Raw genomic sequence first — 27,519 nt, forward strand, 5'->3', positions numbered from 1 at the left:
CCCTTCGGCGTTGGAGCCCGCGCGGATCCGGGACCTGAGGTGACCTCTCTGCCCCAGTTGGACGAGACCTCACATCGTCCGGACAATGACAGACAAAGGCCTTAACAGGCCCGGAAGGTGAGCGGAGCCCCGGTCGACGATGGGTGGAACGTTAGCGGGTCATCGGGCGGTTGGTCATCGTTCTACCAAGACCTCGATGTCGGAAGATAGAAATGGTATTATAACGTACCACACGCGGCCAACAGGAAGTGCCAGCCACCCTTTGGGAAGATTTACTGGCCGTTTATAGAAGGCCTGTGTATATAATATGAAAAAGCTGCTCTCAACTTTCCCCCCAACCTTTGGAAAGAAAACTTTTCTCTACATATAGGCCTTCTAGATGTGAAGAGGTTGCCGACGTATTATAGAGTTAAAGTCACATGTCTTGTAAATGCCCATTTGTTTCTTTAAAAAAAAACCGTAGTAAAGAAATGTCTTCTGGAAATGACTTTTCGAAATGGAGTTGTTTGACCACCTCTAGAGGCAACATCAGGAGCCACAGAGGTCCACGTTTGTTCAGTGGGTTAGAGGACATGGAATGGAAGACGTTGAGGAGGAAGAAAAGAAGGTTCTGTGCCAGACTGGTCACAGAAAACATTTGCATATTAGAACCATTGTTTTGTGTGTGCATTTTACTCCTTACTACTGTATGTGTAGTTGACCATAAGTACTTTTTTGAAATAGCTAGTCTTTCTAGATCTTCTAAAGTGCCTGATATATGTTCAAAGTAGAGGTAGTAAAAAGACATTTTGTAAATATCTTTTTGTTAAAATTCGTATGAAATGTTGTTTTGTGGGGGAAGGGGTGGCCAAACCACCTTTTTGAACAGTACGCAGTATGCACTGTGTTTGTTTGTGCACTGGTTCAAGGTCGCGGGGAGGAGAAGGAAGTGCAAAGAGCTCTGTGCCAGTGTGTTTATAGTGAGGCAAGATTAACCATTGTCTTTTTTATGTTCCTGCATTTTGTTTCACTTTGCTGTGTATATAGTGTATATAATGGACAAATGAGTCCTAATTTACAACATCTAGTCTTTCTAGATGTTAAAGAGGTTGGCAGTGTATGACAAAAATAGTAAATAATACATTTTGTACATTTTGTGTTAAAATTTCTAGGAAGGATTGTCTTCTGAAAATTTGAGCATGATAGCCCTCTGGGTTGGTGGGGGGGAGAGAGAGAAGGGGGTTGGTCTTAAAATGGCTAGAATGCTGGTATTTTGAAGACAGTTTCAGATTATAACTGTTACATGTGTGCAGTTCATTCAGTACTGCTCTGTATATAGTGGACAAATTAAGTCCTTATTTGAAACATCTAGTCCATCTAGATGTTTACAAGTGCCCAACGTATGTTAAATGTAGAGGTAGTAAAATATCACTTTGTAAATATCTTTTTGCTAAAATTCACAGGAAGTACTGTCTTTGGGAAGTTAAACCACCTGTCTGAGCAGTATACTATTGTCTATACTTGTTCAGTGGTTTGGAGGAGGGAGGGAAAGAATTGCAAAAGGTAATATGCTAGTGTGTTCATACCAGGACATTTTCAGACAAAACCATTTTTTGTATGTTCATTTTGTTTTGCTGTGTATATAGTGTATATAATGGACAAATTGAGTCCTAGTTTTGCAACATCTAGTCTCTAGATGTTAAAGGGGTTGCCAGTGTATTAGCACATTTTGTATACTTTATTGAAATTCATAGGAAAGCTTGTCTTCTGTAAATGACTTTTGGATATGAATTTGTTCAGCCACCTCTAAGCATTACATATGCATGTACTTGTCCACTGGATTGGCGGTGGAGAGAAGGAAGTGAGGGAGGAAATGGTTCAGGCCAAATGGTCATATTTAGAAGATACCTCAGATTATAACCATTGTTACATGTGTGCAATTTTATTTAACAGTGCTGTGTACATAGTGGACAAGTAAGTTCTTATATGAAATATCTATTCTTTCTAGATGTTTAGAAGTGCTTGATGTATTTAAAAGTAGTTTTAGTAGAATAATGCTTCCTGTAAATAGCTTTTAAAAACTGATGGGAAACACTGTCTTTGGAAATGGAATTGTTAAACCTCCTCTCTGAACAGTATACTCTGTGCTTGTTCATTGGGTTTAGGGAGGTGGGAGGGAAGACTGCAAAAGATGTTTTGCTAGCAGGTACTAGAACATTTCAACTTATCCATTGCTCTATATGTTACATGCATTTTGTTTAACTTTACTGTATATATTTTGTATATACTGGACCAATGGGTCCCAATTTTATAATATCTAGTCTCTAGATATTAAAGAGGTTGCCAATGTATGACAAAAGTAGAGTTAGTAAACTAACACATTTTGTACACTTTGTGTTAAAATTCATTGAAAGGCCGTCTTCATTGAATTCATTGAAAAGGGCCTTTGGAAGTGAAATTGTAAATCACATCTAAGTGACACCTGTGCCTGTACTTGCCCAATGTTGGATGGATGACAGAAAGGAGGTACTGGGAGAAATGAAGTGTTCTAGATTAGAATGTTCCTATGTAGAAGACACTTTCAGACCTAACCATTGTTACATGTGTGTAGTTTATTCAACACTACTGTGTATATAGTGGACAAACTTTAGTCCTTATTTGAAACATCTAGTCTTTCTAGATGTTTAGAAGTGCACAAAGTATGTTAAAAGTAGAGGTAGTGAAGTAACATATTTTGTAGATATATCCTTTTGTTAAAATTCATATGAAATACTGTCTTTTAGAAATGGAGTGATCAAAATGATCAAACCACATCTCTGAGCAGTACACATTATTTTATTTGTGCTGGTTCAGGGAGAAAGAAGAAAGTGTAAAGGGCTTTATACCAAGACTAACCATTGTCTGGTGTGTCTCTGCATTTTGTTTTACTTGGCTGTGTACATAGTGTACATAAAGGACAGAGGGTCCAAATTTACAACATCTAGTCTTCCTAGATGTTAAAGAGGTTGCCAGTGTATGACAAAAATAGCCGATAAATACATTGTGTACACTTCGTGTTAAAATTCATAGGACAGACTTCTGAAAACAACTGGAGGAAGTAAAATTGTTAAAATCCCCTCTAAGCATTACAGTTGCTTATTATTCTTGTCCACTGGGTTGATAGAGATGAGAAGGGGAAGCTTCTAGGCCAGAGTGTTCCTGTTTAGGAGACATTTTGTGACTATAGCCTTTGTGTGCAGTTTCTTCAGTGCTACTACGTGTATACATAGTGGACAAAGTTAAATCTGTATTTGAAACATCTAATCTTTCTAGATGTGTAAAAGTACACAACATATGTTGAAAATAGAGAGTTAAAAGTAACACCTTTTAAGTTTTTTTTTTCTGTTAATTCATAGGAATGGTTGTATTGGGGAGTGGAAATTGTTAAACTTGAGTCTTGTAGAGTAAGCTGACTATTCACTGGGTGGTGGGGAGGCGGGAGCAGACAGGAAGGAAGTACAGAGAAGGGATCTGTGCCCATGAGTCTTTAGACAAGTTCAGATTGTCTAACCAGTGTTCTATTTGTGTGTTTTAGTTAATATTGCTGTGTATCAAAGAATAAGCAAGTCCTAATGCCCAAAGTATATTAAAAGTAGAGGTAGTAAAATAACCCCTTAATAAATGCCCTTTTGTTGGTTTTTAGGAAGGGCTGTGTCTTCTGGGAGCGTCTATGTTAATCCACCTCTTGGAGCTAGATATAGTCCTGTACTTAGTTGCTGATATGCTGGAGGAGGGGTAAGAGGAAGGGTGAAGGGAAGGGCTCTTAGCTAATATCTCCATATCTAGAAGACAGTTTTAGGTTATAACCATAGGTCTAAATGTGCATTTTTGTAAAGTACCAATGCTTACTATGGACAAGGTTCATTCATTATTTTGCAACATCTAGGCTTTTTAGGAGTCCTGAGGTGACAATGTATGATAAAAAGTAGAGCTAGTGAATTAACCAATTTGTAAGTATCTTTGTTATAATTGGTAAAAAAGTAGCATCTTGGACATGGAATTGTTAAACCATCTGAGAAATGTACACCAGGACTTGTTCATTAGGTTGGCAGCAGAGGGGCAGAAGGCAGTATAAAAGGGAGGGAAGTACGTGGATGTGTTCCTTTTTATATTTTGATGATAACCATTGATGTGTGTGCATCTCTTAGCTGTACTATAGGAATACATTGTTAAGTAATTCAGTGGAAACATACCTCCTTGCTAATACTTTAATAGTTTAGATCAGATAATGAATCCTCTTAAAAGCATTATACTTTGGGTACGCTGTTGCTTTATGTCTCATTTTTAATTGAACGTTAAGGGAATGTAGTATTTTAATCATAACTCTGCCAATATCTTTATCTAGAGGCCTGTTGCCATTTTTGTCTTTTCTGAAGTTTTTGTCACCAAAAAAGGATTACATTTTTTTTCCTTCCAGATTGAGTTGGTGTAGTGTATTTTTGGTTATCAAAATACTCATAACTTTGGGACTTTGAAATGGTAAATATTCATGATGTGTGAAAAAGCATGATACATAACTGTATGATCTTAATTACATAAAAATGAATGCTTAGTTGTGTTTAAATACACAAACGAGACCTAGAAGGACACATCAAATGGTAAGCTGCTTGTGATGGAGGATGACTTTGTTTTTTGCTTCTTGTGTTCTTTGGTTTCCTATTATGCACATGTTAACTTTTAAGAAATAAATGTTATTTTGAAAACCTTAAAAAAAAAAAGAAAACACCTTCGTAAGTAGCTTTTTTCCCATAATTGTCAAAATTTGGAAGCAACCAAGATATCCTTCAAAAGGTGAATTGGATAAACTGTGTTACATCCAATCAATGGAATAATATTCAGCTCTAAAAAGAAATGAGCTACCAAGCCATGAGAAGACATGAAGGAAGTTTAAATGTATTGTATATTACTATGTGAAAAAAGCCAATCTGAAAAGATTACATACTGTACGATTCCAACTATATGACGTTCTGGAAAAGACAAAACTACGGAGACAGAAAAAGATCAATGGTTGCCATGGATTTGGGGGCGGGGACAGGGGGAAGGATGGATAGATGGAACAGAGGATTTTTAGTGCACTTGAGACAGGAGGGAGGGTGGCAGGGCACAACCATTAAAAGAATGAGAGCCATTGAGGATACGACAAAAACTGGTTAGAACCAAGTAGGCCCAAGATGGTGGAAGATTCGACTTCCAGTAGACCTTGAGCCTTGTTATACACTCACTGTAATACATTAGCATGCTAAATGACACACCCACAAGGCACCATGACAGTTCCTAGGCTAATCATAAAAGGCCAAAAAGTAGGCAGTGACTCAATTCCTGGAAATCCCCGCCCCTTCCCCAAAATAGTTGGAATAAACCTCTTACTCATTAGCCTATGAAATTACCAAACCCATAAAAAATAAACACCCCCCACACCCCAGGGCCTCTCTACTTCTGAGGTGGCCCACACCTTATGGATTGTGTAGCTCCCAGGGCTGCTCTCTCACCTTCTGAGATGAACCGCATTCTGCCTACGGAACGTGTATCTCGCTCAATAAACCTACTTTCACTTCACTATGGCTCGCTCTTGAATTCTTTCCTGCACGAAGCCAGGGACCTTCACTTGGCAGCACATCCCAGGAACTCACCCAAGACCTGGAACATGACCATCCTCTTGCACCCCATTTTCCTGCAACATCTTTACAAAGGAAGAGGAAGAAGGTGGTCTTCTCTCCTTTCCCACTTTTCCTTTGATTGTAAAAATGTAGCCAACTTAGTTCTCAGGGCACAGCCCTCTTGCCTGCCTGCTTGTATACTTCACATGCATCTTACATTAATAAATCTACTTCTTGCCTGTCACTTTGCCTCTCGCTGAACTCCTTCTGTGCTGAGACATAAAAATCTGAGCTTCACTGAGTCCTGAGACCAGGTGTGCGGTTTCAGCTTGGGAGGGTTTGAGTCCCCTCCTAAGCCAGAGGTTGCACGTTCAAGTCCCATCTGAGGCACAACTGGGTTTTAGTCCCATCTGAGGTGGGACTGAGTTCAAGTCCCAATCTGAGGTGTACAGTTTCACAGTGAAACTAACCTGTATGATACTATAATGATAGATAGATGTCATTACACATTTGTCAAAATCCCTAGAATGTACAACATCAAGAGTGAAATCCAATGCAAGCTATGGGTTTTAGATGATAATGACTTGTCACTCACTGTAGGTTCATCAACTGTAACAGATGTACAACTGTGGTTGTGGGGGAGGCTGTGCATGTGTGTGGACACATAATAGGAAATTTCTGTACGTTCCACTCAATTTTTCTGTGTACCTAAAACTGCTCTAAAGAATATAATTTATTTTTTTAAACTCTTAATAAAGGAAACTTCCACAGCAAGCTACAAAATACCCACAGGTAACATCATACTTAATGGTAAAAGACTGAATGCTTTTGCTCTAAGATCAGAATACGAGAAGGAAATCCTCTCCTGCCACTTCCATTTAACATTGTAATGGAGATTCTAGCCAGAGCAAGTAAGCAAGAGAAAAGAAATAAAAGGCAGCCAGACTGAAAAGGAAGAAGTAAAACTGTCTTTGGAGACATTATCTTGAATAGAGAAAGTCTCAAGAAATCCATTAAAATATTACAACTAGTAAATGAGTTCAGAAAGGTTGAAGGATGTGAGAACAATATACAGAAGTCAACTGTATTTCTGTACACTTGCAAAGAATGATCTGAAAATAAAACAATCCATTTATAATACCATCAAAAAGAATAAAATGCTTAGGAATAAATTTAACAAGAGAAGTTAAAAACTTATACTCTGAAAACTACAAAACATCATTGAAAGAAATTAAAGACTTAAATCAGTGGTAAAACACTGCATGGTCATGAAATAGAAGACAACATTAAGATGGCAATACTCCACAAATTGATCTACAATTTTTAAAAAAAGGCAATCCCTGTCAGAATCTCACTCGACTTCTTTGTAGAAATTGACAAGCTCATTCTAAAATTCATGTAGAATTAAAATGGACCCAGAATAGTCAAAACAACCTTCAAAAGGAAAAACAAAATAGGAAGACTCGCACTTCAAGATTCTAAAACTTAGTGTAAAACAACTATAATCAGTACAGTGTACTACAGGCAAAAGAACAGATATAAAAATCAGTCAAAAAGAAATGAAAGTTCAGAAATAAACCCATGTATCTATGGTCAACTGATTTCCAACAGCATGCCAAGACCATTCAGAAGGGAGAGAATAATCTTTTCAACAAACAGTATGGCACAACTGTGTATCCACACGCAAAAAGTTAAGTTGGAGACCTGCCTTACACCACATACAAAAATTAACTCTAAATGCATCATTAAAAACCTAAACATAAGAGCCTAAACTATAAAACTCTTTCAAGAAAATATTGGGGTAAATCTTTGTGACCCCAGATTTAGAAATAGATCCTTAGACATGACACCATAAGTATGAGCAACAAGAATAAAAATAGATACACTGGACTTTATCAAAACTAAAAACATTTGTGCTTCAAAGGACATCATCAAGAAAATTAAAGAAATACATACATATACACAACAGAATGCTATTCAGTCTTAAAAGGGAAGAAAATTTTGATACATGCTACAACACTGATTAACCTTGAAGACATTATGCCAAGTAAAATAAGCCAGACACAAAAGGACAAATACCGTATGACCCCACTTATATGAGGTTCCTAAAGTAGTCATATTCATAGAGAAAGAACGTAGAATAGTGGTTGCCAGGGACTGGGGGTAAAGGGGATTGGGAAGTTAGTGATTTTAATGGGTACAGAGTTTCAGGTAGAGAAGACGAAAAAGTTCTGGAGATGGATGGTAGTGATGGTTACACAACAGTGTGAATGTACTTAATGCCATAGAACTGTATACTTAAAATTGGTTAAAATAGTGAATTTTATATTGTGTAGTTTTATCATAATAAAAGTCTAGAATATATAAAGAATTCTTATAAATCAATGATAAAAAGACAAACACCCAATTAAAAATGAGCAAAGGATCTAAATAGATAATTCTCTAAGGAATATATACAAACTACCAATAAGCACATGAAGAGATGCTCAACATCATTAACCATTAGGCAAAATGAAAACCAAAACCATAATAAGACACGACTTCACATGTACTACGATGGCTAAAATTAAAAAGTCAGATAACAACTACTGTTGGCAAGGATGCAGAGAAATCAGAATCCTCATACACTGCTGGGGGGAATGTGCAATGGTGTAGCCACTTTGGGAAACAGTTTGATATTTCCTCAAAGGATTTAACAGAGTTACCATATAACTCAGCAATTCCACTCCTAAGAGAAATGAAAATATATGGCCACACACAAACTTGTTCACAAATGTTATAGTAGCATTATTCATAATAGCCAAAAGGTAGAAACAAGATGTTATTGTCCATCAACAAACAAATGTGGTATATCCATATAAAGGAATGTTATTTGGTCATAAAAAGAAATGAAGTACTAATATGCACTACAACATAAATACACCTTAAACACATTATACTAAGTGAAAGAAGCCAGTCACAAAGAACCACATGTAATAGAATGCCATTCATAAGAAAGTCTGAAATAGGGAAATCTATAAAGACAAGGAAGTAGATTAGTGGTTGCTTAAGGCTGGGGGTAGGGGGTGATATCTAAAGAGTACAGAGTTTCATTTTCAAGTGATAATAACATTATAAAATTTACTGTGGTGACGGCTGCATGTATTTGTGAACATACTAAAAACTACTGAATTGTACACTTTAAACTGGTGAATTGTATTGTAAGTAAATTATATCTCAATAATGGTGTTAAAAGTTTTAGTAGTCATTAGGGAAATGCAAATTAAAACCACACTGAGATATCATTAGGTATCTATCAGAATGTCTAAATTTTTTTTAAAATAGTGGTAAAACCAAATGCTGGAGAGGATGCAGAGAAATTGATCCTTCATACATTGCTGTGAGAATATAAAATGGTATAGCCACTCTGGAAAACAATTTAGGAGTGTCCTTAAAAAAAAAAAAAACATGCAACCATCCTATGACACACCAACTGCACTCCTGGGTATTTATCCCAGAGAAATGAAAACTTATGTTGACACAAAAACCTGTACACTAATGTTTACCAGCAGCTTTATTTGTAACAGCCCAAATCTGGGATCATCCCAGATGTCCCTTAATGGGTAAATGGTTAAACTGTGGTACATCCATACCATAGAAAACTACACATTGCAATAAAAAGGAGAGAACTATTGACACATGCAACAACCTGGCTGAATCCCAAGGGAATTATGCTAAGTGAAAAAACCCAATCCCCAAATGTCATATACTATAGGATTCCATTTATAGAACATGTTTAAAATGAAAAACAATTTAGAAATGGAGGACAAATTAGTGATTTCCAGGTGTTAGGCACAGGTAGGAGTAGGGGTAGGGAGCTGAGCATGATTATAAAAGGGCAAGATAAGGAATCTGCATGTTGACTGTGGTGGTGGATACATGAATCAACTCAAGGTAATCAAACTGTATAGAACTTAACAAAAACACAAAAGTACAAGTAAAACTGAGGAAATCTAAATCAGATTGGTAGATATCAATAACGTGGTTAACTGACAATATGTTATACTTCTGTAGAATGTTGCTATTGTGAGAAACTGGGAAAAGTGTGTAAGAGCTGTGTGTGTGTTACAACTGCATATGAATCTACATCCATCTCAATAAAAATACCACTTTAGGGGAAAAACTCAGAAAACTAGGGGAGGGGAACTTCCTCAACTTGACAGAATATTTACAAAAATCTTATACAGTAACCATCATACTTAATGGTGAAAGAGCTGAACGCTTTCCTACTAACATCAGAAACACCAAGATGTCTGCTATCATCATTCTTCTTCAACATAATAATGGAAAATACAGAAAGTCCTACCCAGCATAATGAGGCAAGAAAAGGAATTAAAAGGCAAAGAGATGGAACGGAAGAAATAAACGTGACCCTATTTGCAGACAACCAGATTAGGTAGAAAATTCCAATAAATCTAAAAGATGAAAAAGAAGCTACCTAGAGCAAGTTCACAGGATACAAGGTCGACATAAAAAACATAAGTGAATTCCTGCAATGAACAATTGGAATCTGAAATTTAAAAACCAGGGAATTTAAAATAGCACCACAAAAATGAAGTAAGAAGGTAAAAATGTATCAAAGTATATGCAAGATTAGTATACGGCTAACTACAAAACACTGGGCCAACTGAGAGTTTCTATCAACATTTTTTTCTCTATCATTAAACATTCCTATTCTTTACATGTATTTGGTGGATAACTACACAGATTTATTGGGGAAAGGATCTGAAGAGCAAGTGTTCTGCACACTTTTTATTTTTCAATGTTTTCTATTCTCATTTTGGATAATTTCTATTAGACTATCATCAAATTTACTGACACTACTACAGCTATCTCTAATCTCCTGTTAAGTACAAACAATGATTTGTTATTCAGAAATTTATTTTTCAGTTCTAGAATTTCAAATTGGTTCTTTTTTACATTTTCTATGTTTGTACTGAGATTTCTTACCTGTCCATTCAACATAAATGTATTTGCTTTATTATACTAAAGCATAGTTGCAATAGCTGCTTTAATATTCTTGCTTGCTAATTTCAACATTTGAGACATATGTGGATTGTCTCTACTGCTTGCCTTTCCTTTTGAACATGAGTCACAATTTCCTCTTTTTATTTCAGATTGGGTACTGGACATTTTTAAAGATACAGTGAAAACACTGCATGCTGTTACAGTTGTTATTTTTGTTAATAGCGGATAGTCAACTTACCTGAAATCAAACCCCAAAATATATACCCTCTAGTGTAAGCAGCTGAAAGCTTTATTCTGTTCTTTTAGCCCTAACTGGGCTACCTAGAATCTGGGCTGCACTTGTGAATCAACCAGATATGGCAAGAGTTTTTGCAGGTTCCAGAGCTCCCAAACTGTAGCTCTCTTCTAGGTGGGATCTCCCCTCTCATTTTACTAAACATACTGTGGTCTCCCTAAATTCCTTTATGCCTCATCAAGAATGCAGGTTTCCATTCAACTCTTTTAATTGAAAAATAATTAACTTAATATATTAGTTTTAGGTGCACAACATAGTGATTCAATATTTTATACGTTATAAAATGACCACCCCTACAAGTCTAGTTATCATCTGTCACCATACTAAGTTATTACAATATTGATAACTATTAATTTTTCTTTAAATGTTTGATAGAATTCACCTATGAAGCCAACTGCTCTTCAACTTTTGTTTGTTGGAAGTTTTTTGATCACTAATTGAATTTCATTAGTAATCAGTCTGTTTAGATTTTGTATTTCTCCATGATTCAGTCTTGAAAATTGTAAGTTTCTAGGAATTTATCCACTTCTTCGATGTTGTCCAATTTGTTGGCACAATAGTCTCTTAGGATTCATTGCATTGATGTGGTTTAAGTTGTTACTTTTCCTCTTTCCTTTCTCATTTTATTTATTTGGACTCTCTTTTTTTCACGATGAGTCTGACTTAAGATTTTTCAATTTTGTTTACATTTTCAAACAGAAAACTAGTTCGTAGTTTCATTGATCTTTTCTATTATTTTTTAGTCTCTATTTCATTTATTTCTGCCCTGATCTTTATGGTTTATTTCCTTCTACTAACTTTGGGTTTTGTTTGCTCTTCTTTTTCTAGCTCCTTTATATGTAAGAAAAGCATGATCCTCAAAAGGAAATCTATAAATTAGACTTCCTCAAAATTTAAAACTTTCACTCTGCAAAAGACCCTGTTAAGAGGAAGAAGACGAGCTATCAGGTGCATTATTTCCAATCTGACCTTTATTATTTCTTTCCTTTTACTAAGTCAGGACTTGTTCTGGTCTTCTTTTTCTAGTCCCTTTAAATGTAAAGCTACATTTTTTTTAATTTGAGATTTTTCTTTTTTCTTGAAGTTGGCCTGTATCACTATAATCTTCCCTCTTGGAACTGCTTTTGCTGCATCCCATAGATTCTGGAAAGTTGTGTTTCCATTTTCATGTGTCTCAAGGTATTTTTTAATTTCCTCTTTGATTTCTTCGTTGATGCATTGGTTTTGTAGCATTTTGTTTAGTACCCCTGCTTTCTTTTCGTTTCCTTTTGCATTGAATACCTTTTTCAATCCCTTCAGTATCAACTCTGTTTGTCTTTAGATCTGAAGTGAGTCTCTTGTAGGCAGCATATAAATGGGTCTTGCTTTTTAATCCATTCAGCCATCTCTATTTTGATTGGAGCATTTAGTCAATTTATATTTAAAGTGGTTATTGATAAGGATTTACCTATTGCCATTTTGTTAATTATTTTCTGCTTGTTTTTATAGTTATTCTCTATTCCTTTCTTCTCTTGGTTTCTTCCCTTGTAGTTTTTTTTAAAATATTTTATTAATTTATTTTTTGGCTGCCTTGGGTCTTAGCTGCGGCGCACGGGCTTCTCTCTAGTTGTGGCGTGTGGGCTCTCTAGTTGCGGCACACAGGCTCAGTAGTTGCAGCACGCAGACTTAGCTGCCCCGTGGCATGTGGCATCTTAGTTCCCTGACCAGGGATCAAACCCACGTCCCCTGCGTTGGAAGGCAGATTCTTAAACACTGGACCACCAGGGAAGTCTCTTCCCTTGTAGTTTGATGATTTTCTTTATGTTTGGGCTCCTTTATTTTTTGTTTATCTATTGCAGGTTTTGGGTTTGCAGCTACCATCAGGTTGATACGTGCGCACACATACACACACACACACTGATTTAATTTAGGCTGACAGTTGCTTAAGTTCAAATATATTCTGAAAGTACTACATTTTTACTACCCCCCCAACATTTTGTTTCTGACATGATATTTTACAACTTTATACTTTGTGTATCCCTTAGCTACTTATTGTAGTTATAGTTGATTTTACTACTTTTTGTCTTTTAACCTTCCTACTAGCTTTGTAAGTGGCTGATTTACTATATATTTACCTTTACCAGTGAGATTTTTTTCTTTCATATATTTTCTTATTTCTAACTATTGCCTTTTCTTTTCCACCTAAGAATACGTTTTAACATTTCTTGTAAGGCCATTTTAGTGGTGCTGAACTCCTTTAGGTTTTGCTTGTCTGGGAAACTCCATCTCTCCTTCAATTCTGAATGATAACCTTGCCAGGTAGAGTATTCTTGGTTGGAAGTTTTTTTACTTTCAGTACTTTAAATATATCATGCCACCCCCCCCCCTTCTGGCTTGCAGAGTTTCTGCTGAAAAATCAGCTAATAATTTTATGGGATTTTCCTTGTATATGATTAGTTGTTTTTCTCCTGCTGCCCATAAAATTCTCACTTTATCTTTTGCCATTTTACTTACATGTTTGGTGTGGATCTCCTTGGGTTCACCTTGTTTGGAACTCTGTGATTCTTGTACCTAGATGTCTGTTTCCTCTCCCAGACTAGGGAAGTTTTCAGACATTATTTCTTTAAGTAAATTTTTTGTCCCTTTCTCTCTCTCTTCTCCATCTGAGACCCCTACCCCTACTATGAGAATGTTAGTACTCCTGATGTCCCAGAGATCTCCTTTTTTTTTTTTTTTTGCAGTATGCGGGCCTCTCACTGTTGTGGCCTCTCCCGTTGTGGAACACAGGCTCTGGACGCACAGGCTCAGTGGCCATGGCTCACAGGCCCAGCCGCTCCGCGGCATGTGGGATCCTCCCAGACCGGGGCACAAACCCGCGTCCCCTGCATCGGCAGGCAGACTCTCAACCACTGCGCCACCAGGGAAGCCCCCCAGAGATCCCTTAAACTCTCACTTTCTAAAATTCTTCTTTTTTTCTGTTCTGATTGGGTGGTTTCCACTATTCTGTCTTCCAAATCACTGATGTGTTCTACTGTATCAACTATAATTTCCTCTACTGTATTTTCCAATATTGTGTTCTTCAGTTCTGACTGTTTCTTTTTTATATTTTCTCTTTGCTGAAGTTCTCACTGTGTTCCTCCATTCTTCTACCTAGTTTGGTAAGCATCTTTATGACCATTTCTTTGAATTCTTTATCAGGTAAATTACTTATCTCCATTTCATTAAGATTTTTTTCTGCAGTTTTACCTTGTTCTTTCACTTGGAACATATTCCTCTGTCCCCATTTTGTTTGACTTTGTGTTTCTTTCTATACATCAGGCAAAACAGGTACCTCTCCCGGTCTTGAAGGCATAACCTCAGTTAAGAGCATCCCCTGTGTAGTCTGTGTGTGCCAGGCAGCTTTGGCAAGCCGGCTGGAGCCTAATAAGTCATGAGCCAGGGGGTCCTCGGGCACTGTATACTCAGGCTGCCTTGGTAGGACGCCTATAGCTTGTGTGGGCCAGAGGTATGCTGAGGTGGCCTTGGAAGGCCAGCTAGAGAACGTGGACTATGTTCCCACTTGCGCTATCAAGGTAAAGGAGGAACACAAAAAATGGTGCTCTCTAGCACCTTCAACAGTGGAGATAGTTCCAGCAGTTCCCTGCCCATTTAGCAGACACTCTAGGGTTAGTAAGTGGATTTCCTTCATGTACAGTCTAGATCTCCTTTAAACCACTGTTTTTTCTCTGTGCCCCAGGGGAGGCAGGTCTGTACACAGGCCCCTTAGTGATATCCCTCGCCACGGCAGTACACCACACTGAAGTGGGGCTCCCTTCAATACTCTCTCTCTGTGTCTCCTACCAATCTCTATGTGGTCCTTGTATCATTTGTTGTGGAGAAGCTGTTTAATCAGACCTCAGTTCTTCTGCAAGAGGCATCACTCTTTACGTAGCTGTAAATTCGGTGTGTCTGTGGGGAGGGGTGAGATCAGGGTCTTCCTACACCACCACCTTGGACCAAATGCTGAGTTTTATGCTGGTTCAACCTTAGTCGCAAGAAGGCTATCAGAAGTAGTGGGGTTGCAAGCTCAAACAGCATATCCAGAAGGACAGAGCTATCCAAGTCTTAAATTCCACTGATGGAGCTAACTGGCACCTTTCCTAAGGAAAAAAGGCTTAACAATTGGGAATTCAGCCATTAATACTTCTTTCTTCCATGGGTTGACCCTACTCCAATTTGTGTCCGCTTTGTGTCACTGTTCAGTTTCCTCACATCATTGTGTTCAGTATTTTGGCCAGAATTAATAATTGGTATCTGTGAGAGATATCTGTTTATCCATAAAGAGCTACTCTGCCACTACCAGAAGCAGAACTCCCCAACTAACTACTGAATATAGAACTGTGACGCTATGATTTCATTCTAAAGACAAAAGGAACTTTAAACAAATATTTAACACTAGTTAGGTTTCTTTATTGTGATGATTTGGTTTGCAAATTTGAAACCACGTGGATACAATGAAGACTGATCAACTGAGTACATAAACTGAGGATAATGGGAGCCATCTTTCTGTTGCAGTAAGAAGTTAAAATACAAAAAGAGGAAGACTAGAATGATGTCTGTAGTCCAAAGTAAAATTAAAAGTATCAATATCAGTGCATGAAAACATAACACATATACTGGCTTTCTCTGCTAAAGGGCCTGGAAGCAGACATCCTGGCGGCAATGAGCACATCATACACCCAGATATTGCTTTCTAAATACCATATCCCTCTAAAAGGAATCAGAACTCCTTGGAGAAATAACTGATTCCATGGCTGGGGTAGGGACAGTGCAAAGTAAATAATGAACATCTTGTGAGAGCAGAAAGTAAGAAAGTGCTCAAGGTTGATGAAGACTTGTGAAAAGGTCTGCAGGAGCCATACAAAAGGGGTTCCCACTAGCCAATACTGGTACAATTTGGATATTAAAATAATGACAGTAAGAAAATGTTCATGGAAAAATAAAAAAATTAGTATATACTAATATAAACAAATGAATACAGAGCATAGAAATGTAAACTTCTCCCTTATAGTAATATGCCAACTAAAACATAGGAGGAATGATAGATCAGAACATCATGATTTTGAACCCACCATAGTAACATATCATTGAGCCACAAGAATCGTGAATGGATGTGGTGTAGGCAGAATTTCTAGGAATGGTCCCCAAGATTTCATGATCCCGAATCTTCAGAACCTGTGAACGTGAGGAAATAACACTCCCATGGTTTTGCTATGTAAAATGGCACAGTTGACCTTAAAAATGGGAGCTCACTGGGAAGTGGTGAGAAGGAGGCGGTCTAGTCTAATCACATGAGACCTTTAAAGTAGAAAAATGACTCCAGCTCGTGCAGAAGGTGCAGAGAAGCAAAAGGATAAGTCAGAGAAATTCAAAGCATGAGGAAGACACATGTTTTTGATGTCTTTGTAGATGGCGCGGGCCATGTGAGAGGAAATTAAGGAGCTGAGAGGATCCTGGCCAATAGTCAGCAAGAAATGGGGACCTCAGGCCTACAACCACAATGAACTGAATTCTGCCAACAACCTGAATGAGCATGGAAATGGATTTTTCCACAGAGTCTCCAGAAAGGAACATAGTCTTACTGTCACTTTGACTTAGACCTTGTGATTCCCTTAGCAGAGCTCATCAAAATCCACCTAGACTCCAAACCTACAGAACTATGAGATAATAAATTTGGGTTGGGACTTCCCTGGTGGTGCAGTGGTTAAGAATCCACCTGCCAATGTGGAGGATGCAGGTTTGATCCCTGTTCCAGGAAGACCCCACATGCTGCAGAGCAACTAAGCCCATGTGCCACAACTACTCAACCTGCGCTCTAGAGTCCGCAAGCCACAACAACTGAGCCCACATGCCACAACTAGTGAAGTCCGCACACCTAGAGTCCTAGAGTTCGTGCTCCGCAACAAGGGAAGCCACTGCAATGAGAAGCCTGCACACCACAACGAAGAGTAGACCCCGCTTGCCACAACTGGAGAAAGCCCACGTGGAGCAACGAAGACCCAATGCAGCCATAAATAAATAAATAATCCGGGTCGTTTTAAGATGCCAAGTTTGTGGTAATTTGCAGTAAGAAACCATAAAAGCTCACTTCCGATGATGAAAAGAATACCTAAGGGGGCTTCCCTGGTGGCGCAGTGGTTGAGGGTCTGCCTGCCGATGCAGGGGACACGGGTTTGTGCCCCGGTCTGGGAGGATCCCACATGCCGCGGAGTGGCTGGGCCTGTGAGCCATGGCCGCTGAGCCTGCGCATCCGGAGCCTGTGCTCCGCAACGGGAGAGGCCACAGCAGTGAGAGGCCTGCGTGCCGCAAAAAAAAAAAAACAAACAAACAAAAAAAAAAAACCTAAGTTAATTTCAAAGTAATCTTCAACAAATTAGTTACAAAGGAATAAATCATACCTTTACAGTGGCTTAACCTAGAAAAACAACCATAACCAAGTAACCTAAGTTAACATCACCAATAAACGGGGACATTACATCACGTACCTTGTGATATGATGTATGGACAAGAACATAATGCCACTTACATGGCAATCCTGCCAAAAATTAAAAATCCCGATCTAATTATAACTAATCAGACAAATCCACATTGAGGGACAACCACCAAAATAATATATCTGTACATTTGATAAATGTTATGGTTCCAGCTTGTTTCAGATATGAAAAGGCTAAAGACCAAATAACTATTTACAATGTGGCATCTTCAACTGGATCCTGGACTTGCGGGGCGAGAAGTTACCTATGAAAACACTGTTGGGGCAATTTATGAATTAAGACTACGGACTGTGGATTAGATAAAAGTACATATTTCATTTTATTCACCTATTTATCCCTCCCATTGTTATTTGTAACTTCCTGTATTTTGGTGTCACCATTTCGAATTATTTTCCTTCTCATTTAAGAAAACCCTTTACTATTTCCTCTAGTGTCGGTGTGCTGACATCAAGTTCTCACTTTTTATCTTTACTCCACCTTCACTTTTCAAAGATGTTTTCACTGAGAAAACTTTGACTCTGGCAATTATTTTCATTTCTCACTTTAAATAAATCATTTCTTCATCATCCAGCTTCTAAAATTCCTGTCGTCAAATGAGCTATCAGTGTTACTGTTGTTCAGAACATTCAACATTCAAAAAGCAAAGACAGGGCTTCCCTGGTGGCGCAGTGGTTGAGAGTCCGCCTGCCGATGCAGGGGACATGGGTTCGTGCCCCGGTCCGGGAAGATCCCACATGCCGCGGAGCGGCTAGGCCCGTTAGCCATGGCCGCTGAGCCTGCGCGTCTGGAGCTTGTGCTCCGCAATGGGAGAGGCCACAGTGGTGAGAGGCCCGCGTAAGACACAAAAAAAAAACAAACAAAAAAACAAACAAAAAAAAGCAAAGACATTTTTCCTCTGGCTGCTCCTAAGATTGTTCTCTTTGTTTTCGTTCTTTAGGAGTTTAATTATGATATTCATAGTTGTAGTTTTCTATTTATCCTGCGTGGGGTTCATAGTGTTTCATGAATCTACAGCTTGATGTCTTTCTTCACTTTTATAAAATGCTCAGCGAGGGACTTCTCTGGTGGTCCGCTGGTAAAGAACCCGCTTTACAATGCAGGGGATGCAGGTTCGATCCCTGGTAAGGGAGCTAAGATTCCACATGCCATGGGGCAACTAAGCCTGTGCGCCACAACTACTGAGCTTGCGCACCTCAACAAGAGAGCCTGCATGCTGCAAACTACAGAGCCCTGGAGTCTGCGCGCCACAACTAGAGAAGAGAAAATCCTCACGCCACAGCTAGAAAGAAGCCTGAGCACCACAATGAAAGAGACGGCACACCACAACTAAGTCCCGACACAGCCAAAAATAAATAAAATAAATAAATAAATAAATCTTTAAACAAAAAAAAGAAAATGCTCAGTGAATATCTCATCAAATTCAGCTTCTGACCCATTCTCTCTTTTCTCCTTCTGGTACTCTAATTACACATATGGCTGAACTTTTCACTGTGATCTACCACTCTTCACCCTTTTTGTACATATTGTGTTTGTGTGCAAGTACGTGTGTGTGCGTGTGTGCGTGTGTGCGTGTGTGCGTGTGTGTGTGTGTGTATTCACCTCTTATATATGTGGCTACCCTTAAAAACCTCAAAACAAATGATGGTAATCATCATATATGATACAAGATACTTTTAAAAAGGAAAAATGGAGGTAGAGAGGAGATGTTGTTTTTTATTAAAAACAAATTTATGTACCAAATCTACTCAAAGAAGTTATCAAACAATATAAAAATGTAACTCGTAATACATGCATAACTTCTAGGATAATATATTTCTGTACTATTCCTACAACTTCTAATACTATCTATTTTAAACAGATAACCTCATCACCCACCTCTATAAAGCATTTCTATTACACACAAAACCCTAAGTATATGCTTCTCTAAGCACCTATAACCATAAAACCTTATACTTTTTACTTATCTGAATTAAAATCTCAAGTATCAGATATTATCTAACTACTAGATACACAGGGGCTATTAAAGACTTTAATAACTGCACCTGCTCAAAAATAAATGGAAAATAGACTAGGAGATGTTACACATCCTTTTTCAATTTACCTGTGCTTTGGTTCATCACAAGTCTTGGAGGAGAACTTGTTTCTTCAGATTCTTCTGATGAGTGTGCCAGAAAGTCATGAAGCTTCTGCACCAATGTATTCAACTTGCTTTCACTGTCAAAATAAAAATTTTAAGAATATCCTAACTTACCAGGTCATATATTAAATTAAATATAAAGTTTAACAAACTGAAAATATATCTACACTGTAAGTGGTCTGAAAGAATGCATACTTAAAATAAGAAAGAAAATGAATTTTCTTTATTTCACTGAGGATATGAAAACATGAGTAACAAAATCTACCTGTACACTTATCTACAATCAAAGTATAATTCAAGGACTGTGATAAACCATAATGGAAAAGAATATGAAAAAGAATGTATATATATGCATATATGTATACCTGAATCACTTTGCTGTACACCTGAAACTAACACATTGTTAATCAACGATGCTCCAATACAAAATTAATTTTTTTTAAAAAAGTATAATTCAAGGACTGTGATAAACCATAATAGAAAAGAATACGAAAAAGAATGCATCTATATACATATGTGTATAACTGAATCACTTTGCTATACAACAGAAATTAACACAACACTGTAAAATAACTATACTTAAATAAAATAAATTAAAAAATTAAAAAGTACTATTCAAGGAAAATGCTGGTAGTATGAGATTTTGCTTTACATCATTTAAAATAATAATCCAGTAATGTATCAAATATATTTCCTGAGCACTTAGTCTCTGGAAGCCTTCAGTAGTTCTTTTGTTTATTATTCTATTTTCTGCTTAGAACAGAATAAATGTATAAATGACCAACACTAAGATGAATAGAACAGGACCTAGAAGAGCTCACAGATTCCCATGGAAATATTTATATAACTAAATTATCACAGCATATCCTATTAAGTTATGTAATAAGTGTATCTGTAATCCACCAAACAGGGCTATAAAAAGTTAAAATTTAGGGTTTCCCTGGTGTCGCAGTGGTTGAGAGTCCGCCTGCCAATGCAGGAGACACGGGTTCGTGCCCCAGTCCAGGAAGATCCCACATGCCACGGAGCGGCTGGGCCCATGAGCCATGGCCGCTGAGCCTGCGCGTCTGGAGCCTGTGCTCCGCAACAGGAGAGGCTACAACAGTGAGAGGCCCATGTACCGCAAAAAAAAAAAAACTTAAAAGTTTAAAATGCAGAAAATAAACATATACCCCATTTCTAATAAAAGATTTCCTAAACTGAAAAGCAAGAAAGAAAACAGATAAAACTTATTTCATTGGAATTCAAAACTTCTGTGTATGAAAAGATACCATCAAGAAAGTGAAGAGACAACCCACATAGCTGATGACAACTATTTTCAAATCATATATCTGAAAAAGCATTAATAATCCTTTTATAGGGCTTCCCTGATGGCACAGTGGTTGAGAGTCCGCCTGCCGATGCAGGGGACACGGGTTCGTGCCCCGGTCCGGGAAGATCCCACATGCCGCAGAGCAGCTGGGCCCGTGAGCCACGGCCGCTGAGCCTGCGCGTCCGGAGCCTGTGCTCCGCAACGGGAGAGGCCACAACAGTGAGAGGCCCGTGTACCGCAAAAAAATAAAAAATAATAAAAAATAATAAAATAATCCTTTTATAAAATATATACCCTTTTAATAATGTAAAGAATTCTTACAATTAAACAGTAAAACGGCAAATCCAATTTGAAATGGGTTTTAAACAACTTAGATATACAATAACTCAACAACAAAACACCAAACAACCCAACTGAAAAACGGGCAGAAGACCTAAATAGACATTTCTCTAAAGAAGACACACAGATGGCCAGCAGGCACATGAAAAGATGCTCAACATCGCTAATTATTAGAGAAATGTAAATCAAAACTACAATGCAGTACCACCTCATACCAGTCAGCATGGCCACCATTAAAAAGTCTACAAATAACAAATGATGGAGAGGGTGTGGAGAAAAGGGAACCCTCCTACACTGTTGGTAGGAATATAAGTTGGTGTAGCCACTGTGGAAAACAGTATGGAGGTTCCTCAGAAAGCCAAAACAGAATTACCATATGATCCAGCAATCCTACTCTTGGGCATATATCCAGACAAAACTATAATTCAAAAAGATACATGCACCCCTATGTTCATAGCAGCACTATTCAGAATAGCCAAAACATGGAAACAACCTAAATGTCCACTGACAGATGAATGGATAAAGAAGATGTGGTACATATATACAATGAAACACTACTTAGCCATAAAAAGAACAAAATCATGCCATTTGCAGCAACACGCATGCAACTATAGATCACCATACTAAGTGAAGTAACTCAGGAAGAGAAAGACAAATACCACATGATATCACATATGTGGAATCTAAAATATGACATAAATGAACCTATGTATGAAACAAAAACAGAATCATAGACATAGAGAGCAGACTGGTGGTTGTCAAGGGGGAGGGGGTTGGGGGAGGGATAGCATGGGAGGTTGGGGGTAGCAGATGTAAGATTTTATATATAGAATGAATAAATAACAAGGTCCTACTATATAGCACAGAGAACTATATTCAATATCCTATGATAGACCATAAAGGAAAAGAATATTTTTAAAAAAGAATGTATATATATTTATAACTGAATCACTTTGCTGTGCAGCAGAAATCAACACAACTTTGTAAGTCAACTATACCTCAATAAAAAACAGAAGTTAGATATACAATTCTAAGAATATACACAAATAGGAAGCACATGAAAAAATGCTCAAGATTATTAATCATTAGAGCAAAATATAAATCAAAACCACAATGAGATACTATTTTACACTCTTTAGAATGGATATGATAATAATTTTTTAAAAAATAAGGGTTGGCAAGGATGGAAAGAAATTGGAACTTACGTACGCTGCTGGTGGGAATGTAAAATGGGAGTCAGTATGAAAAACATTTTAGTAGTAATTCAAAAAGTTAAACACAGAGTTACCAAATAACCCAGCAATTCGACTCCTAGATATATACCCAAGAGAATGAAAACATATGCCCACACTCAAAAAACTAAACACAAAAGTTCATAGCAGCAATATTCATAACAGCCAAAAAGTGAAAAGTACCCAAATATCCATCAACTGATGAAGAGACAATGGGATATTATACCCCAATTAAAAGGAATGAAATATTCATCTATACTAAGCACGGATGAACATTGTAAACTTTGTGCTAAACAATGCAGACACAGGGCTTCCCTGGTGGCACAGTGGTTGAGAGTCCGCCTGCCGATGCAGGGGACAGGGGTTCATGCCCCGGTCCAGGAAGATCCCACATGCCGCAAAGCAGCTGGGCCCGTGAGCCATGGCCACTGAGCCTGTGCGTCTGGAGCCTGTACTCCGCAATGGGAGAGGCCACAACAGTGAGAGGCTTGCATACTGAAAAAAAAAATGCAGACACAAATTCCTACATATTGGATGATTCCATTTATATATGTAAAATGTCCAAGTAGGCAAATCCACAGAGGCAGAAAGTAGATTAGTGGGTGCCAGGGGATAAAGGAAGGGGGAAATTGGGTGGTATAAGTTATATTTTGGGGGCAAAAAAAATATTCTAGAATTAGAAAGTGGTGACAATTGTACAATATTGTGAATTTAGTAAAAACTTTAAAAACTAAATTATATACTAAAATGGTTTAAATGGTTAATTTTATTTTATGTGAATTTCACCTCAACGAAAAATGCAAAATAGAGAAAGGAATTCAAGAATGTATGTAAGTAGGGCTTCCCTGGTGACGCAGTGTTTGACAGTCCGCCTGCCGATGCAGGGGACACGGGTTCGTGCCCCGGTCCGGGAAGATCCCACATGCCGCGGAGCGGATGGGCCCGTGAGCCATGGCCACTGAGCCTGTACGTCCGGAGCCTGTGCTCCGCAAAGGGAGAGGCCACAACAGTGAGAGGCCCGCATACCGCAAAAAAAAAAAAAAAAAAAAAAAAAAAAAATTAGGAAACAGGTAACATCTCAGTCAGGCCTTCATGGGCCAGATACCACCCTGATTCAAGCAGGGTGCTGGGCTCCAAACCCAGTGGCCCCTCTGTACCATTTTTCTACGTTTGGTTAGGAAGATCCCAAGATATTTAGTGAACGAAAAAGAAATGAAATTAACAGGCATACTGCAACTAGACATTGTGTGTGGGATTTTGGTTGTTTTGGTGGAGAGGGTTGTTTTAAATAATCTTAAAACAAACTTGACTCTAGAATATAGGTACCAAGAGGGTATGGTTTCTACTTTTTGCCATAACCTTCCTTTGGAAATGAACCAGATGTACAAAAAAATTATCATCAAGTCACTCAGTATCCTTAATTTTCAATTAGAGAATGGAACCAGAGGAAAAGACGCTACATGTCAACCAATGGCACACAATATTCCTGGTAACCAAAATCTAAAAATAAGAATGGACGATGTCATTCTACATCTTGTTTCATCAACAGATTACCAAACAGCAAAAGCGCTGTACTTTAGAAATGAAAGAGCACAGCAAACCAGCATAATGATTATCGCACTCATTCCTAGAATTCACAGCAATCCAACCACAAAGCCAGCTATCACATGAATTCATACTGTAGCTGAACAAGGTCAAGACTATGGATAAATCAATGCAGCCCATTAATAGTACCTCAATATGAAAAAATTAAAACAAGAGGATACAATCAGAATTTTTTTGTTCTCTGAAGGACAGCATTCTTAGGAATGAACATATTTGTGTAATATTATATATTATGAGACCAGCTATAAGTCCAATGGTGAAAAAAATTGATACTTAAAAAATTTGCCCACTCATTTGAAAAATCTTCTCTAAGGGCAGATGTGATATTTGGAAATAGCCAAATGTCATTTAGAGTCAAGTATGGTGAATAATGAAAGATTATCAGGTGCATTAAAAATAGTTTTTGCCAAAATTCAAAGTATTCCTGAAGACTTAATTTCTTGCATGTCTTCTAAATTGGTTACAAAAGGAGAGTTCTTGAAGTATCCTCAGGAATGACATCATCATTGGTTTCAGTATGGCCTCCAAGGGTGACTATTTAGAAGGGAAATATTCATTCATTTATAAAAGCTCTGATGTCAGCTTTTAAAATCTGCCTCATTTCTAGAGTCATACATTGGAGATGGTCCTTGGAATTAAGTCTTATTTGTGGAAATGATATTTTAAACACACCAAATAAACTGTTTGAAAGACAACACTTATCAACCCTTTTGTAAATTGAAGGATCTTTTCCTAAGGCAAAACTGCACACATTAACTTATCAGTTTTATAATTGTGAACTATTCTAAGTTATTTTTATTAAATCCAGACGTGGCTGTCACTCTCTTCCTCCTCCACCAAAATGTGAAGCTTACTCCACCAGTACTATACATTACTTAATTCTAGGTTCTAGGTACAAGTCCTTAAAATGATCCTTAAGAATAGTTAAAAATCTTGATTGAAGAAGAATCTGATCAGCCTTCATACTCACAAACACACAATTACAACATGGGCTTGATGTAAATGACCAATGACATCTAATCTACCTATCTTCAAGAGAACCAAAAAAATTCTAAATTCCTAATGTAAGCTAACCATATCATAAATGACTGGATTTCAGACAAGTTTTAAGTACTAATGTCAGTGTTTTTAACTATGGGCCATTTTCTTCACCCTGAATGTTTTACAACATTTCTTCCATGAGAAATGTGGAGTTCTAAAAATTACTAGTGTTTCACCTCTTTTGCATTATTTGGAGAAGTATATGTGTAAAGGAGCTAGCCTTTTTTAAATTAAACTTTTCATTTTGAGATAATCGTAGATTCACATGCAGTTGTAAGAAAGATCCTGTGTATGCATTACCCAGTCTTCCACAATGGTAACATCCTAAACTATTTTTCGGGAATTCCCTGGTTGGCCAGTGGTTAGGACACAGCGCTTTCACTACTGTGGGCGCAAGTTCAATCCTTGTTTGGGGAACTAATATCCCACGAGCCTCACGGCATGGCCAAACAAAAACAAAACAAAAACTATTTTTCATTTCCCCCCATTCATCTACCTGCTCACACAGATGGGTGGCTGTCTTCTAGCAATGGACCATATAGAGTCTCTAAAATTTGGACATATGTTCATGAGTATACTGACCAAAAATGGTCTTTTTTACAAACAAATCATTGGTAATTAACTTTACATTTTTGTTCACTTAACAACTGTTTAAAATAGCATATTATAATCCAAACTGGAAAAGAAGAGTAAACTTATCTTTGTCCACAGATGACATCTTACATGTACAAAACCTTAAAGATACCACAAAAAATTCTTAACAGTTAATACACAAATTCAGTAAAGTTGGTGGATACAAAATTCACACGCAAAAATCAGCTGCATTTTTCCAAACTAACAATGAACAATCCAAAAAGGAAATTAAAAAAAAACAATGCCATTTACAATAGCATCAAGAAGAATTAAGTATTTAAGAATACATTTAACCAAGGAATTGAAAGACTTACGGAAAGCCGCAAAACAGGAAAACTTTCACTGCTGAAAGAAATTAAAGACACAAATAAATATTGTTAAGATGACAATACTACCCAAAGTGATCTAGAGATTCGACTCCTATCAAAATTCCAACAGTTTTTTTCACAGACACAGTAAATTCCATCCTAAAATTCATGATGAATCTCAAGGAATCTTGAACAGCCAAAACAGTTGTGAAATACAACAAAATTAAAGAACTCACAATTCCTGACTTCAAAACTAACTGCAAAAGCAACAAGGATTTACTGTATAACACAGAGAACTACATTCAATATCATGTAATAACCTATAATGGAAAATAATCTGAATATATATATATATATATATATAAACTGAACTACCTTCCTGTAAACCTGAAACTAACACAATATGGTAAATCAACTATACTTAAATTAAAAAAACAAAACTAACTGCAGAGCTAAAATAATCAAAACAGTATGGTACTGGCAAAAGGACAATCATATAGAACAATGGAATAGAGAACCCAGAAATAAAGCCTTGCATATATGTGGTCAACTGATTTTCAAGAAGGGTATCAACAACATTCAATGGGAAAACGACAGTCTTTTCAACATGGGGTGTTGGAAAAAATGAATAACCAAATGCAAAAGAATAAAGTGGATGCCTGCTTCACACCACATACAAAAATTAACTCCAAATGCATCAAAGACCTAAAAATAGTAGCTAAAACTATGAAACTCTTTAAAGAAAATAGAGGGGGAATCTTCATGACATTGGATTTCGTCATGCTTTCTTGAATATGATACCAAAAGCACAGACAACAACAAAAAATAAACTGGATTTCATCAAAATGAAAAACTTTTGTGCATCAAAGGTCACTATCAAGAGAAGAAAAGACAATCCACAAAATGGGAGAAAGTATTTCTGAATCATATATCTGAAATGGTATTGATAACCAGAAAACATAAAGAAATCCTATAACTCAACTCCAAAAAAACCAAACAACCAAATACAAAAATGGGCAAAGGCACAGCAATCAGATAAGAAAAAGAAATAAAAGGTATCTGAATTGTAAGAGAAGAGGTAAAATTGTGAATATATGCAGATGACATGATACCCTATACAAATATTCCTACAGAGGCCACAAAAAAACTATTAGAACTAATAAATGACTTGAGCAAGGTAGAAAGATACAAGATTAATATACAGATAGCTATTGCATTTCTGGGGACTTCCATGGTGGTCCAGTGGCTAAGACTCTGTGCTCCCAATGCAGGGGGCCCTGGTTCGATCACTGGTCAGGGAACTAGATCCCACATGCCACAGCTAAAAAGATCCCGCATGCCGCAACTAAAGATCCTGCATGCCACAACGAAGATCTCGCACACAGCAATGAAGATCCCATGTGCTGCAACTAAGACCCAATGCAGCCAAATAAACAAATAATTTTTTTAAAAAAAAGAAAAAAGAAATCTGTTGCACTTCTTT

General features: G+C 37.4%; 1 protein-coding gene across 1 annotated transcript in view; it reads right to left on the minus strand.

Annotated features, from left to right (window-relative positions):
* Positions 1-20,743, minus strand: part of ATRX (ATRX chromatin remodeler) — a gene marked incomplete at its 5' end in the record, with an annotated part of 197,408 nt that extends 176,665 nt beyond the window's left edge. Inside the window, 2 exons of the mRNA XM_082646836.1 lie at positions 19,531-19,643; positions 20,739-20,743. Of these exons, the coding sequence (XP_082502962.1) occupies positions 19,531-19,643; positions 20,739-20,743 (118 nt within the window). The remainder of the gene's footprint in view (positions 1-19,530; positions 19,644-20,738) is intronic.
* Positions 20,744-27,519: the final 6,776 nt, after the last annotated feature.

The sequence above is a fragment of the Grampus griseus genome, assembly GCF_964374135.1.
Source record: "Grampus griseus genome assembly, chromosome: X".
NCBI classification, from domain to species: Eukaryota; Metazoa; Chordata; class Mammalia; order Artiodactyla; family Delphinidae; genus Grampus; species Grampus griseus.